This window comes from Odontesthes bonariensis, chromosome 21 (genome assembly GCF_027942865.1).
Source record: "Odontesthes bonariensis isolate fOdoBon6 chromosome 21, fOdoBon6.hap1, whole genome shotgun sequence".
In the NCBI taxonomy this organism is placed as follows: Eukaryota; Metazoa; Chordata; class Actinopteri; order Atheriniformes; family Atherinopsidae; genus Odontesthes; species Odontesthes bonariensis.
In genome coordinates this window covers 27,113,543-27,130,151 of record NC_134526.1, presented here as the reverse complement: position 1 = coordinate 27,130,151, position 16,609 = coordinate 27,113,543, and the positions used below count along the sequence as shown (strand labels likewise).

Genomic DNA, 16,609 nt, shown 5'->3' with positions numbered 1-16,609 from the left:
CCTTGCCTTGCCTTGCCTAGTCAGTGGTTTACTGTTGCATTTGAATTTTCATTGATTGAAGTTTAGAGAAAATTGAAAGTTTGTATCTACGTATCTATGAACTCGCATTATTTAGTGAATATCAACCTTCATTTCAACATAATTAGCCTTTCTCTACTTAAATTGTATGGGGTTTTTATCCCCAGAGCTTAGTCCAATGCTTTTTTCAGATCTATAAGAAAGATATGAAAGATATTAGTTTTAGACGCTGCAAGGAAAATTTGAGGCTAATATGGCTATGTTTATGTAGAAGATAATTCACTGCTCAAATTATAAAACCTCAAATTATAAAATTGCTGGAAGTAGTGTAAACTACTGCACTGGAACTAAATAATCCTGATGTATTCTCTATCCTTTCTCCTCAAAAGATGTATTCTTTTCAAAAGCAAAGACGCTGCTTTTTTTCCTTTTTCCTTTTATTGAGAATTATATTGCACCATTATATCACGTTGAACCTTTTTTTCAATTGATGCTTCCTATAAACCTTGTGATGTTTCTAACAGCACAGGCTTTTATACTTTTTCTTCCTGTTAGGGGTGGTCGTAATGAGCCTTGCCCAGAGCAGCCTCCACCTCGCCGGGTATGTGTGAAGAGGATCGTGTCCTTAACAGAGCTAGACCCAGATGTCCTGGAAAGCATGTACTCTTTAGGGTGCTTCAGAGACCGGGTTAAACTCACACAGGACCTTACAAGTGAGGAGTGAGTAAATGCAACCCATCCAACTTTTAATTGGCACTATATCAATGAGAAGGATACATGATGGAATTCATAACAACAGAGACTCCTAACCTAGTTGAAGTAGCACTGTAAATCTGCTTTTTTTTTCAAATGAAGGTATTCCAAACATAGGCTTGGATTTATGTTGTGCTTGTGTTTTTTTCTCTGAGTTATAATTTACACTATTCAATCATTGGAATAGTAGGTTTCACAGAGACCAGTATGCAGTTTGGAAGTGTATGCTGGCAAGCATACCAAATAAGAAACAATTGAATAACTGTGTGTGGTCAAATCAGTTTCTCCTTTTTCTGTTTCTCTCTCTTTCTTGTTTTCTCATTTGTTTCATTGTGGCCAGCCAATTACCCACACCATTAACTGCCTGACTTAGCAAGAACAAGAGCAACTGTAGCGTACAAATGATGCTTCTTGTATTTCTCTCCATGGCCATTCTGTGAGTTTCTCTTCACTGCTCAATTGATGAGTAGAGTAGAGGTTCCAAGTGAGCTCTGAGAATACGAAACACTGACATAAAGACACTGCAGTTTGGATAGAAAATCATAAAAGCAACAGATCTGACCTATAGACACATGCTTTTAATATGTGATCAACTTTTAGCTAGTGGCAAGATGGAGTGGTCACACACCTCCGTGCTCCCAAATTGTTAATTATGAACACCTTTCATAGCTCTGTAACCAGTCATAATCACAAAATTCCAACAGATCAAACAAAGAGGAATGAATTAAAGAAGACTTCAACCTTGTGGCTATGCTAACAAATATGCAACGGAGACATCATTCTTGGGAGACTTCAAAGCAAATTCTCCAGACTCCAGCCCAGCGGGGTTGTATCCAAATGACTATTTTGGATCATATTTGATGAGTGATATGGGTTGTTATAAACCATTAAAGGGTTTTTCATTCTTACAGACACAGTGACCATCACCTGAAAGTCATTGTTAGCAAAATAGCTTCCAGGTTACCTGAGCCTTTTGTGTCATCTTTGAGTTGAGTGTTCTGGTCAATACCAATAATCAAGTTGAGCATTCCTTCCACAGCCTCCATTCAGAGGTAGAGCCACTATGTCAGTAAAATACTACGACATGTGGTGGTACTACCTGTAAATGAAAACTAAATACTTTCTAGCTGTCCAAAGATTTTTCGTACTGTACTATGTAATGGCAAAACGCCAAAAGTGACAACATTCTGCCGTTGTTATCAACTTAGTAAGTTTGTCCACACCAAAGGTATTTTTTCTTTCCCAGAGAAGACACTGTCCATGTTGTCCAGGCCTTTTCTTTGTTACTTTTTAAAATCACAATGAAACACATTTGCCTAATGGTTGAAAAAATATTTAAAAAATGAATCGGAAAAAGTGTTTTTATTTTAATATCAGATCTCAGGATTTACAGTTTGTTTAAATGGCATCTTGATGTGTCAGTTGGAACATTTCCTACTTGTGGTCAAATTTGAATAAAAATTAATCAAGAGCTATTTGAGTAAAATGTGTTAACAAACAGAAAAAGAGACAAGCAAAGAACTCAACTAACTTTTGTTGTTGTTTTTTTTTACAATAATAGCCCAGTATAGGTCAGACACTTTTTTCAATACATGTAAGATGAAAATAATGATATCACCTCATGCAATAACTATAGCCCTCAATAAATTTATTTTCCTCAATGTTTTCCCACTGTTTTTCATCTGTCTTTCCAGCCTTAGCTTTTCCATGTGTAACTGCTCTTTTGTCTGCAGGGAAAACCAGGAGAAAATGATCTACTACCTCCTCTTGGACAGGAAGGAGCGATACCCCAGCTGTGAGGATGAGGACCTGCCACCCAGAAATGACCTTGGTGAGTAGACTGAGCAAAGCTTTCTTTAAATGAAACTAATCCCAATTACAGCACACTTTTGTTTTCATTTCCATATCTTCAGCTGTTTTCGTGTTTCTCTCCCAAGATCCGCCCAAAAAGCGTGTGGACTCCCCCATGCTGACGCGTCATGGCCGTTGTCGTCCAGAGAGAAAGAGTTTGGAGGTTCTCAGTGTCACAGACCAAGGATCTCCCACCCCACCTCGCAGGGCCCTGGAGACTAATGCACACAGCCAGAGGTACGAACTGATTTGAAGTGTGAGCAGCTAAAAACAGGCATTTTAAACACAATATGTTGCATCAGTTAGTCCTATTCATTATGTGTTCAACTTCCAAAGGTCTCGTTCAGTCAGCGGAGCATCCACTGGTCTGTCCTCAAGTCCTCTCAGCAGTCCGAGGGTAAGCATTTTACTCTGTCCTGCTCTTCTACATATACTTTACTATGACTATACATGTAAGGGCTCCAAATTAAGAATCCCTCTCTCTGCTACTTTTAATTAGTTTACTTACATTTACGTATGTGAATCCTAATGAGGGTAGCATTTAAATGTGCTCATGAATACTTTTGTGACATAATGTTACAAACGTTGCATGTTACCTTTAAAGACATATTATACAAAAAATTCTTTCTTTGTCTTGGCTTGAGAAGAATTATGATGTAATTTTGAATAGCTGGCAGGGTCTGACTGCGGTGTTCCCATTTGTTGTGTGCCGTTTTAACAACTTTGACCAGTTCAATTCAACTGGTCACAAGATTGTGCCTAAATCTGTACCAACTGTCCATGGCTGGACTGAAGCCTGAAGCCTGAGCCTGAGCCTGAGCTTGATTTGCTGTGTGTGCTTGTATGAGCTGTCATGCTTTGTTTCCACATACTTGTGTGTTCAGTCCATATATCCATCTGACACATAGACTATGCCCTTCTGTGTTCAACGTAAGGAGATGCATTAGGATGGATGGAGAAGCTTCTGCAGCAATAGGAAAGGCTAATTTTAGCAGTTTTCCCTGTTTAGCTTTAATTACTGTAGTTTTCAGTATAGTTAAGTCCAGTCTGTGTATTCAGTTTTGTGAAAGGCCTTGATAAAAGTTTCCCTTCCTTTTAATCCCAATGACTTGTTAGCCAAGTTGTTTTCCCAGTCCCTGCTGATGAAAAAGATCCCCATGACATGATCCTGACACCACTATGCTGCACAATGGTGTTCTTGGGGTGATGAGAGGTGTTGATTTTGTACCAGACATAGGTTTTTCCTTGATGGCCAGTAAGTCAAATTGTAGTCTCATCCAATTAAAGGGCCTTCTCCTGTATGCCTTTTGGCACACTTTTCTGTCAACTATCTTTTTTTTCTGACAAATGCTGCTTGGTGGTGCAACTTAATTATTATTACTTGATTAGTCGTATCCCTAGAGGTCTTTCAGAACATACTAAGGCTACGTGCCCATGACAACGGTAACGACAGATAAACGCAGAACATTTCGACAGATGTGCCTATCTTGCACACGGCGACGGCGTTTTTTAGGAGTTCAAAACGGAGAAAACGCAAACGCCCTCCAGAGTGGAGATCTTGAAAACGATCCAACCTCTCGTCGCCGTAGGAACAGTTCAAAACGCAGAAGTGCGTTTTTTGCTCACGTTAAGTGGGTAGTTCTCCATTAACGACTCACATATCTCACTATATTTATTTTGGACACTCTCCCAATCCACATTATCCACTGCCTTCCTGGCAGTGAACTGTAGTTCAGTGTCGTGTTGGAGCAACTGGACCTCATCATCTGTCCAAACAAAGTTTGAAGGCGTACTGTTGTTGCTGCCACGCTACGCCATTTTCTTCCAACTGACGCGGAGGAAGTAGCCATAAAACAGGCATTTCTCATATTTATTAATATATAACTCATATAACAATACCAAAGGTATTGTTGCTACTGCCACCTACGTCCGGGGCGTGCATACTACATCGGCAAACTGCGAGTTTTATACATTTTCCCTGTTCCCATGGGTAGACAGATATCCACCCCAAGACGCTCGTGAGAACGCAGATAAATTGTGGAGGAAAAAAACGGACATCTGCGTTTATGCTTCAGAGCGTTGTCGTGGGCACGTAGCCTAAGATCATGTGACACTGGAGGACGTTATTAAAGTAATTATGTGACTTCGGGAGGTAATTTGCAGCACCTGATCAATTTTTTAAAAATGTTTACTTTTTAGAATTTATTTCAGATAAGTTTTATTATTCATCCATTTCATTTCACCAATTTGGATCATTTTAGATTTTAGATTCTTTTATGAAAAAAACATCATAATTGAGGGGGAAAAACATAGGACAGTGTTTTGCAAGCCTTTCGGAGATTTTAGGGATTTCAACTGGAATTAGTGGATTTACGGTTTGCTCACATATGAACATACATGTGGAATAGCTAGGCACTGTTTTCTCTCTCATAGGATAAAATATATTTATGTCCAAAATGCGTGCATGGTTTCACAAAGCTATACGCAGATCTCAAAGAGGCCGTGGATTGTTCCATCCTTGAGACAGGGGGCTATGAACAGAGATGAAAAGACATGTTTCGGAGTTGCTGTTCAGTCTTTGTGAAATTTTGACCAAAGCCTGTTAAAAATATCTTTCAACCTGTGAAAAAACTACATGTCATGATGATGATACTGTAAATGATAACACATAAAAAAAAGTCAGTTATAATGTGGAGATTCTCCACTGTTAATTTATTTTAACATTTATTGATCAAAATTACATTGAATATTGAACTTTTGTTGAAGAAAGGACTGTGTTTTTACTGTAAATAAACTGTATTGTAAGATGTTCTGTCTGCATTTAGTTTCACATGCTGTTTACCCAGTCTGATATGGCAATGCGCAATGTGCCCGTAGGTGTCTTTTCGTTTTAACACAGAGTATGTAGTGTGTAAATATAGCAATATTTGTGTCATCTGCGGCTTCAGCATTCAATATCAGTTTTGGTTATCAGAAGGAAATTTCCTGTGATGTGACTTTTTGTTCCCTAGTAGCATTTGCTCCGGCTGTCCCTGCTTTTCATACTTTTCCATCATACTGTCACATTTTCATGTCAGACACGTCATGCTGCCTCATAAAAAAGTATGTGTACATTTTCCAATATTAACAAAAAGGGAGTGTAAAACACACATGAAAATACAAAAGAGCAAAATGATTGCCAAATCCATCCTCCATTTGGTGCATCTAATCGAGGCTTGTTGATGATCATGTCCATGAGTCATATTTCATGACCATTGCTTCCTGTCTCATCTGTCCACATCCCTTTCCCTCCTTTTTTCCATCTCTCTCTGTCTACCCATCAGAGTCCGGTCTTCACTTTCAGCCAATCAGAGGTCCCCTCCACCTCAGCTTCCTCCTCCAAAGACCCCAAATCAGGAACTGTCACCACCCCTCGGCCCACCCGTCCGACGCCTGACCCAAAAACCCAGACCTTACCCTCAAAGGGTCCCGCTGACCGGCCTCAGCTCCACTCCATGAAGTCCCTCCCTCTCCAGACACCGCGCTCTCCTTCCCCGTCCCCTTCCCCCATCCTCTCCCCTGTCCCACGTTTCTTCAACTTCCCTTCTCCATCCATCTTCAGGTCCAAGAATGTCCACTCGTCCTCTAACTCATCTGCCACCCCTCCCCCTGTGTCACAGGTCACGCCGCAGGGCTCGCCACTGCCCACCCCACTGGGCACGCCCGTACACCAAATACAACACCCTTCCTCCACCACCCCTCCCTCCTCTTCTTCCTCGTCTTCTTCTTCCAGAGCAGACGGAGCCGGTGGCGCTTCGCTGTCGCTGACCCCGCCCTCCAGCCCGGGTGGCAGTGGCGGTTTGGCTGCCTCGAGCTCTGCCCACTGGAGAACGAGGCTTAACTCATTCAAAAACAACTTGCTGGGCTCTCCGCGATTTCACCGGCGCAAACTGCAAGGTGAGTGAAGATTTTAAAGGAAACACGAATTTAATGCTGTATCCTAAGTTTAGAGTTGTAGCCGAGGGATGAAGTCATGTTAGCTTCCATCAGTGTGAGCTTGATCAGAGCAGAGCGGTCTAATTCAGCATTTGCATTGAAGACAGAATCTCTTATTACCAAGAGAAGAACACGTATCCCTGCCTGCAGCTGTGTTGAGTAAGAACTGATTCTGCGAAAATCTCCAATTAGGACAATTAAATTAGAGCTTGTCTTCAAGATTTGCTGCCCTTTTCTTCTCTTTCCTCCCTGCCTTCATCTCCCTCTGTCTGGGTTTTGTTTTTTAGTCCCTACATCGGAAGACATGTCCAGTTTGACTCCAGAGTCCAGTCCAGAGTAAGTGCACACATGTCTCAGTTAGTTTTCTTCCATCTTTTGTTTATGTAAGTTTGCGAAAGGAAAATTCTTACCACAAGTAAGTAGTTTGTCCAGACTCTCCATGTCTTCAAGCTTCAACTACAAGCGACAACTTCAGTTCACTACGAGCTACAACTTCAGTCAACCTTTGACTTGATTTCGAATCAGCATGTCAAAAACAGCTGACTGGGAATCACATCAGAACATTTTCTCAACTGATTGGCTCAGGACTGAAGCTTCATTCAGGAACATTTTCAAGGAACTGGGGTCTTTTAGGGGGTCCAGAGTGCCTTGGGAGGTATATCACCCCTAAAAAATGTCACTAGGGTCGAGATGGTGTAGTACTGTTGACATTACCAGGAGTCTTCAGGGTGAGGTCTGCAGCGGTAAAGATTTCTGATTGGTTGACCATTTCCAGCATTTTCTTTGTACCTTTCTTTCTCAGTTATTTCAGGCTCTATCTTCACAATAACTTGTCAAATCTGTTAACTAAGTTGTACGGCAGGAATAATTGCAACTATTTGTAAACACAACATTGAAGCTAATTCAGTCATGCACTGCACCACAAGCTGCGATGATCGAATTAGCTCCACAGTGAGCGTATAAAGAGCTCTGATCATGACAAGAAAAGTGAATCTGGGCAATACAATGTTAATGTCGGATTGTTTCACAGCAATTACATTTTATGGCACAAGTAAAACACTCACATGAAATGTGTAACATCAACAGATTTTGAGGTAATACAGCTCAAGAGCACTTCCTGGTTTGGCTATTCTGTGTAGGCTGCTTTGACCAGCGTGGCAGCCCCGACACTCTTAAGAGGAGTGATGTTTCTTATACATATATACCTTATTTAACCTGCATCTTAGACCTCAGTGGAAATAAAATGGATCCAGGGTTTAGTTAATTAGTTAGTTCAATGAAAAAAAACACAGGGTGTTTAAGTTCCGGGTGCTCTTGGGGGTGAAATTTCCCCTTCTTAGCATAAAACTTAGACTTACTTTCCTTGACTATTACTGCCAATTACAATTTCAAGATATCCCTGAGGTTAAATTTATTCTAGTCTTGGTTGGGTAAACTAACATCTGGAAGGGATGCACATGTTGAACAAATTTGCGGCTTATTTAAACAGCTGTTTAAAAGTTGTATCAAAAGTATTTCATATGGAATGTCATTGACTACAGATGAGTTAGAAATACACACCAAACTCCTTTTTGTCTTGTATAATTAATCTCTTTTTTTTATCGTAATGAATGAAATTTGTGACTGGACGTATTGTGTCACATGCACAGACTGGCTAAGAGGTCCTGGTTTGGTAACTTCATCAGCCTGGAGAAGGAGGAGCAGATCTTCGTGTTGATCAGAGACAAGCCGCTCAGCTCAATCAAGGCTGACATCGTCCATGCCTTTCTGTCTGTAAGTGCATATTTTGACACAAAACTTTGCAGAGTTAAAGGCACTGATTTGAAAAGCCTGTCTCGCTCTCTTAGCATCACCCTCCTCTGTTGTCTCCACAGATTCCGTCTCTCAGCCACAGTGTGGTGGCTCAGAACAGTTTCCGGGCCGAGTACAAGTCCTCTGGCGGCCCCTTCCAGAAGCCTGTCAAGTTCCAAGTATTATTTCTATCTTTTACCTCTGTTTCAATTCATTCCCGTTCCTGTTTTCTTGAATCTGTTTCAATGTATTCCGTTAAATTGAAACATATGGCGCTGTTTTGCTCAGGACTGCCTGTGTAGTGATCCAAAAATATTCTGGAACAGTTGAAGTTGTGATAAATATAAGTGATGATGAAATGTGTTTTGAGTAGGAGGGGCAATCATCATTTTTTTTAAACCAGTCTGTCATTTATAAATATGACCTGCCATATTTCCATAGCTCAACAGATTTGAATACAGTGTAAATAAAGAAAAAGACATGTACAGCAAGCTAAAATAAAATCACAAGGCGGCTACAGGGCATTTTATGCTGGTCCTGTTTATTTTATTTGCTGCTGTGAATATTTGAGTCTGACATCCGGCATAAACGGAACTGCAGCTCTATGTCTTATCTGTTTGTGGTAGAGGGTGAGATATTGCAAGTTACGAAACAAAACAAGATATTTAACTGTACCGCAATGTTTTGAAATTGTGTCACCTAATTATTCAATCAAGTCAGTCTTTTTTTTCTATTCAAATTATTGTTTAACTTAAGGTTTTAATCTGTAACTTTTGAATGATTATCAAATTCAAAGCTACAGTTTTTTTTCTTGCTTTTCTAACTTTAGGATCTTTACCTGTTTAAATATTATACAGCAATAAGAACACGAAATAAATGGAAAATTCCCACAGTTAAAACGCTGGTGGACAATGGTCCATCTGGTCCATATATTGCACCATTTCTCAAAAGTTGCTCTAATCATCATGCACTGCTGCGCATTCAAAGCTTCCAGAAATTAAGCCGTTTTCTACACATTTCGCTGGAAAGCTCGAAGCCTCATCTAGCTGTCGCTGATGATATTATTCGACTGTATATTCACATAAAACAGCAAAAAAAAGTACACAGACTAAAAGTGGGGAACTGATTTAGTCCATAATCTTAATTTTTTTTCTTCAATATTCTCAAACATTTTTACATTTTTACAAATGAGATACAGCTAAAAGCCCCACTGCTGGTGTCTCTACACAATATAGGAGTTAAATGAATGTCATGTTCAACACTCATTCGGTTCAGATCAGTTTTTATTTGCTGAAAAGAATCTCAAAACAAGGTAATAAGTATTCTTGAAACCATTTTGTGTAGAAAATGAAAATTTTCATCCAGAGAAAATCAGAATTTTTTTAAGAGATGGCAGCCACGAGTGAATCGTTTTGATTGGTTCCTCTCCTCCTGCAGGTGGACATCACTTTCTCTGAGGGAGAGAGGGAGCGAGAGAGGGAACGAGCAGAGAGGGAAGGACGAAGAGAGATGGGCATCTACAGCGTCAACTTCACCTTACTGACAGGTAGGAGACAAAGCTGGAAACATTGTTTACAGGTTAGACGTGATCACATGAATTCTTTTATTCACTCAGCAATTTTACTTGAAAATGATGCAGTTTCAGTACATTTTTTCTCTTTTGGTTTTGCTTTGCCAGGCTTTCACCGCAGCTGTCTCCAGTTGTTGGTTGTTTGTGCCTTTAATTCAGTCCTTAAGTGAAATGCAGCTTGATCAGGTTGAAATCAGGCGACTGACTCAGCCAAAGTGAGCAGAGAGTTTATCAATATACACCTTAAAGTTAGGACAAGTGGTTTTGTCTTCTGTCTCATCATTGTCCAGGCCTTTTTTTCTATCGCAGATGTGTTAAAGGTGCCATGGCATGAAAATAAATGGAGGCTTTTATATATTTTTATAGGCTTTAGTGGTCCCCTAATACTGTATCTGAGTTTTTTTTCCCCCAAAATTCTGCCTTGGTGCAGAATTACAGCCAGTCCCAAAAATGAGCTTTCCTTAGGATCCTCAGAATGAGCTGTTTAGGGTCTGCAGCTTTAAATGCAAATTAGGAGGAGAAAGGCGGGGCAAAGATGCTAGCGACTAAAACTAGTGAAACCTGTTGAAATAAGCTTACTTTGACAATATGACGAACTAGTTAGTGAACAACTTTCCTAACACAGTCAAACATCAAGCAAGTGCTACACAAGACACAGCAAGACGACAAAAAAGGCGTGCGTGAAGGGGAAAGCAGGAGTGAGGATTTTGACACTCTCATCTGATTGCTTTGGTTTGCAAAGATGCACGTAGCGCTAGTCATTTCAATCAGGGGAAAGGCAGATATCGTGAGGTCCATAACACCAACAGCAGGACGGCTATCAAAACAACAAATAAGTACACAACACTCGCGTTACAGTAAATGAGGTGTCCACTCGCATACCTCATGCTATTTACCGTTACATTAGCGACAGTGACTGAGCTATTAGCTGCAGAGCTAACGACACAGACAGACTGACCGTTTTGACTCTGGAACCAATCATTATCCTGATGAAATGCACTGAATTCACGGATTCATTGTTCTTCAGGAAGCTTGAAGTAGGGCGTTTCGGCTAACCATCTTGGGCATGCAAACACCTCCAACAGCCCAGATGGCAGAGATAAGAGCTTGCTAACATGACACATGCATACCTGATGCTATTAGCTGCATAGCTAACGATACAGACACTTTCTTGTGGTAACAAGCTATGTAACTATACTGTACATACAGGAAAGCAACACAATTATAGAGCGTTAAATTACTTACTCTCTGGAATGAGATCCTTCCCCAAGTGGAGGAGTTCAAGTATCTCGGGTTCTTGTTCACGAGTGAGGGACAAATGGAGCAGGAGATTGACAGGCGGTGTGGTGTGGTGTCTGCAGTGATGCGGGCTCTGCACCGGCCCGTTGTGGTGAAGAAGGAGCTGAGCCAGAAGGCGAAGCTCTCGATTTACCGGTCAATCTACGTTCCTATCCTCACCTATGGTCACGAGCTGTGGGTAGTGACCGAAAGAATGAGATCGCGAATACAAGCGGCCGAAATGAGTTACCTCAGCAGGGTGTCTGGGCTCTCCCTTAGAGATAGGGTGAGAAGCTCGGTCATCCTGGAGGGGCTCGGAGTAGAACCGCTGCTCCTCCGCATCGAGAGGAGTCAGATGAGGTGGCTCGGGCATCTGGTTAGGATGCCTCCTGGATGTCTCCCTGGTGAGGTGTTCCGGGCCCGTCCCACTGGGAGGAGACCCCGGGGAAGACCCCGGGGAAGACCCAGGACACGTTGGAGAGACTATGTTTCTCGGCTGGCCTGGGAACGCCTCAGGGTCCCCCCAGAAGAGCTGGAGGAAGTGGCCGGGGACAGGGACGTCTGGGTTTCTCTGCTTAAGCTGCTGCCCCTGCGACCCGATCCCCGGAGAAGCGGAAGATGATGGATGGATGAATGGATAAATTACTTACTTGTCCGAGGTCTGTAGTTGGGCCAAAGAGAGTTGGTACTGATCCAGGGTTAATTTTCAGACGTTCTGCAAGGCCAGCTCGGTATTGGCCCAAGTTCTGGAAACATTCGTCTGTGAAATGTTTGGCGCACACATACACAAATCTCTTCGGTTCTGTCGTCACTTTCCCAGAAAAAACTAAATCTGTCCACTGGCTCTTTAAAGGTTCTGATGCAGGAGCTCTAAACAGATTTTTTACATCCATGTGCAGCGCAATGAGCTGGCCAAAGAGCTGTGGGCGGGGAAAGGCAGTTTTGGCATAACCATATATGGGCTCTGGGGGGAAATAACCTCGACGTCATATGAGGCGCCACGTCATAATAGGCAGCTTTCCCGATCAGGCCACCTGCATGGTCACATTACCAAAGGCGGAGAATAATTTCCAGTGCATGGTTTAGGTCTATCGTCATTTTTAGCCACTGGGGGACCGCAGGCAGGCTATGGGAACTCATATTAATGTTAAACAACCTTAAAAAGTGAAAATTTCATGCCATGGCTCCTTTAAAAAAACTGTCAATTTGGTCACTCTCTTGGATGGATCTGTTTTGTTTTTTAAACCTGTTTCAGCTGCATTGAGTGCTCTTTTGAATACATGTGGTTTCACAGCAGCAGTTTTAAAATATAAAGGCTACTCTTAAAACTCCAGATCCATTACCCCTTCAACAGATAAAGAAATAATGAAGGAACAGCCAATGTTTGTCCACCAAAACAGGTTTTGAGTCAATTGTCCAATCACTTTTGATCTTGAAAAAAAGATACAAAAAACTTCCTCAAATTTGGATGTAAATCCCCTCAAATTAAAGCTGTGACTCTGCACTTGAAGTGCACACGTTTTAATAAACAGGTTTAATCACAAGCATTGTGTCATCATGCAAATATGTATTGACCTATTGTGCTAGTTCTGTGGTTGACTGATTCTGAGGGTGTTCCCTCGGATTTAGTTGGTATGGGCCTGTCTCTTTTATTTTTTCCCGTTTCATGTTCATTTTACTAAATGGTCTTTTATGTGAAACTTGAAATTTGGTCTTATGATGTCCCGTTGCCAAGGTCTTATTTATTTTGTAGACACTTTATTGATAGTGTTTTACATTGTGGTTTACATTGTGGAAAAAAATGTACATGTGCCGTGTCTTAGTTGTGCTTGCAGTTTGTTTATACTGCCCCCTGGTGGCTACAAGAATATACTGCTCATTTAACCCTGTAAGACCCAGATATAGAAAAACACCAAAAAAAATTTTTTCAACCATTAAGATGTTGTTGTAGGAGGCCTTTGATGCTGAAAATGATGTGTTTTTAAAAAAAATATGTTTTGTTAAGTTTTTACGGAAACGTTGTAATATTGCAACGTTGGGCTCAATGGGGAGCAGAATCTCCTGCATTTGCACTCATTGTCTGAACAACAATACAGAACTAAGGATTCTTTTGCAGGGTTTTGCTTTTGTCCCAGAACAGTATAACATGAAAAATAACCTCAGTCATGTTGTTCTGAACAGTCATTTATTGCAACAACAAGAACTTAGTAGAGTAGAGTAGAGTAATAAAGATAATTGTGCAAAGAACATTCTATGAGTTGCAAAAAAATGTGCAAAAAAAACATACTAGGTCAGTATGTAACATTTATGTACAGTGATAGTCCCAGAAACAGTTCTTGTCTTCTGAAAAACAGAGGCGAACATCACACTTGCTGCATTGGGTATTAGTACACCCTTTACTGCAGTGTCTGCAGCGTCCTCTCTTCACCTTCATTGGGAAATGTCCAGTTTGGTCCTTGCGCACATCCTGCGGGGGGGGTGTACATGCTTTCTTGGAAGAGGGACAGTTTGGACTCCCATCACCTGGGGATGGTCTCTTCCCAGCATTCAAAGGACTCCCTGCCGCATCTGGGTTTGAAGATGGTCGTCCTCTCTTCGGAGTTTTCGGTGTTGTGTTCACCTGGAAAGAGAAGCATCAATATTACTATTAATAATCAATGCATGTATATGCTAAAAATGTATGATGATACAAGTCAGAGATACAAGTCACAAACATGGCAAATAGCAGAAATAGATTCTTACCAGAATGAGAGAGGATGCTACTTGTGCCTGGAACTTTCTCATGTTCATTATCTCCTTCTTTGGCATCTTGAGAGCTTGGCAGTGCCGCTTGTAGAGGAGCCAGGCGTTGACCACAGCAAGGGTGATGGTGTGCCAGAAGATGTACATGTACCAACGCCGGGATTTCAGGGCGAACTTGTATTTCGCTGTGAACGAGTCCAAGTCCATGCCTCGCATATACTGCTTGATGCTGCTGAACCTCCCCTTGAAAGGAATCATCATCTCATCCACAGAATTGTGCTCTTCGGGTACCACCTGCAGGCATTTCTCTCTGTATGACTCAAGCCATGGTCTGAGTTTCCAGAGTTTGTCCCTCTTTTCAGTCTCTGACACTGTTGAATTGTTCACAAAATGTAATGTTGTCAAAAGAGATTGGAATCTGTTGCGGGGCATCACATCAGCAACTGGGGAGTGCCGCGTATCTGTCTCCCAATACATACGGGTTCCAGCCATTTGGACCAAGCCCATCCTCAGGTACATGCCAAACATTTTCTGTATTTCCTTGATTGTGGTGTTCACAGATCTTCCATTACTTTGAACGCTGTACTCATTTGTATGGGTTGCCAGAGCTTGAATCATGTCTTCTGAGACAAACTTGTCAAAGTACTGCAGCGGTGTGTGGAGGACAGTTGCATCATCTGTGAGAGCTGGACCAGAAAAATCAGTATTGGGACTGATGAAATCCTTTTTTTGCCAGCGATATCTGTCACGGGGCTTGATGTGTTCATTTGATTGGGGCTCAATGTCCAATGTCCTGGCTGTGCAGTCAGTGGGTTCCTGGTTTTCTTTGTCCACACAGGCATCGTTATCTGACTCCTCATCACTCGCATCAGTGTCGTCAAACTCTATGTCCACATCACTCTCTCCATTATGGACCATCTCAATCACATCCGTCACACTGTACCGAGGATCTGTCCTTGCTGGTCGCATTCTGAAATGGAAAAAATAAAATTGAATATAAACAGCACACATGCTTATTAGACTCTAGATAACCTGCAGAAAAAGAGGGGATGATGGGGAGATTGATTTCAATATGAAGTGTTTACAAATTGCACTGAAATAACCTATTCACACATTTCACTGGTCACACAATAGTGTATAGCTGACCAATTGTAAACTCTGATTATCATACTAATAGGTATGCAGGTAACCTCCAATTTACAACAACACCTTACATTCCTGAGCATCAACACCTGCTCCAGAACAATGGAAAAGCCCTCCCCCATCATCCCCCACAACTGCTATGTCTATGAATTGATATAGGAACATTTCCTTATCAATAGCCAAGACAAAGAGCAGACATGCACAAAAAGAATTTCTTTGTTAGAAAGTCCTGCTTTCTGTGATAAGGGGAAAATACTGAATGTTGCAGGTGGTTAGAATTCATTATAAGTAAATGAAAATGATTATATATGGCAATATATACCTTTGCACACTAGTTTCTAATACAATAATATGTAATCTAATATAAGGCTAGAATGTATAAATCATGTGTAGTTTAAAGTTATATAGAAAAAATGTAAATGGAAGGTCCTCTGAAGAGGTTCCTCTCAAAACAGGGATATTTTGACTACCACATTCACCCAACGTTGTAATATTGCAACGCTTACAAAACAAGCTCTAAATACAATGTAATGCACATTTTCCACAATGAATACATATGGACACGTTCTAGACACTGTAATAAACACAAAAAAAAATATTTAAAGCATTTTACTTACTTCAATCAGATAAATCCAGTCCAGTAAATGAAGGGGTTGATGCTCTCTCAAAAATCTGGAGGTTGTGTGACTTCTCGACCTGAGGGCAGGCCTTATATACAAATGTGTGACCCAATAGCTTTCTGAGACTGAACAATAGGACCAAATGAGTGTGTTAATGTGGTTGAACCAAAAAAAAAACAAAAAAAAAAGTTTTTTGGGGGGATGCAAAAATTGTTGTAATTCTGCAACAGTGGGTCTTACAGGGTTAAAAGATCCTTGAAAATATGGGAATTTGAGGTTTAGGGAAACCAAGAGCCTGCAATTAACTATGTTGATGCTGTCATCTTAAGATCACGTGTTTTTTAGTTGTCTCAAGATCACAAAGCTTATTATCGTGTGATGAAAAGTTAATTTAGCTCTTTACCTCAAGCAATCTGCCCTTTGTTTACTTGAGATCACAGCAAACAGTAAAACTCGTCATCATTAGAAAACAAGCTCTTCACATTTTTTTCAAAGCTGCTCCGTTTGTGGGCAAGTATTAAGGATTTGATTGTTCGGAAGGAAGTACATGTAACACTTAAAGGGGGATGTTGGTAAAACTAATGATTTAACTCTCAATCCACTCATCTCTCAGGTCCCAGTCGCAGGTTCAAAAGAGTTGTGGAAACCATTCAAGCTCAGCTCCTCAGCACCCATGATCAGCCCTCTGTGCAGGCACTGGCTGGTGAGAACTGTTAAAATTGTTCTTAGAATTCATATTCTGTATTTTACTGAATAATCTATGTTTCTAGTTTGTACTCTTCCACTGCTCATATAAACGCAATGTATGTCCAAGACTTTAAGGTGACATAGCGGGACTAAATAACTGGGTCAGATAAAGAGTCTGGGA

The 16,609-nt window shown here is 41.0% G+C and overlaps 1 protein-coding gene across 5 annotated transcripts in view; it reads left to right on the top strand.

The window, feature by feature from the left end:
- Nucleotides 1-16,609, top strand: part of LOC142371305 (serine/threonine-protein kinase BRSK1-like) — a 40,681-nt gene that overhangs the window by 17,021 nt on the left and 7,051 nt on the right. For 4 of the 5 annotated variants that reach the window (XM_075453950.1, XM_075453951.1, XM_075453949.1 and 1 more), the window contains 10 exons: nucleotides 574-738; nucleotides 2,505-2,602; nucleotides 2,709-2,859; nucleotides 2,959-3,019; nucleotides 5,946-6,558; nucleotides 6,885-6,933; nucleotides 8,247-8,370; nucleotides 8,472-8,567; nucleotides 9,826-9,934; nucleotides 16,355-16,444. In XM_075453950.1, the coding sequence (XP_075310065.1) occupies nucleotides 574-738; nucleotides 2,505-2,602; nucleotides 2,709-2,859; nucleotides 2,959-3,019; nucleotides 5,946-6,558; nucleotides 6,885-6,933; nucleotides 8,247-8,370; nucleotides 8,472-8,567; nucleotides 9,826-9,934; nucleotides 16,355-16,444 (1,556 nt within the window). The remainder of the gene's footprint in view (nucleotides 1-573; nucleotides 739-2,504; nucleotides 2,603-2,708; nucleotides 2,860-2,958; nucleotides 3,020-5,945; nucleotides 6,559-6,884; nucleotides 6,934-8,246; nucleotides 8,371-8,471; nucleotides 8,568-9,825; nucleotides 9,935-16,354; nucleotides 16,445-16,609) is intronic. The other variant, XM_075453952.1, reaches the window with a different exon arrangement.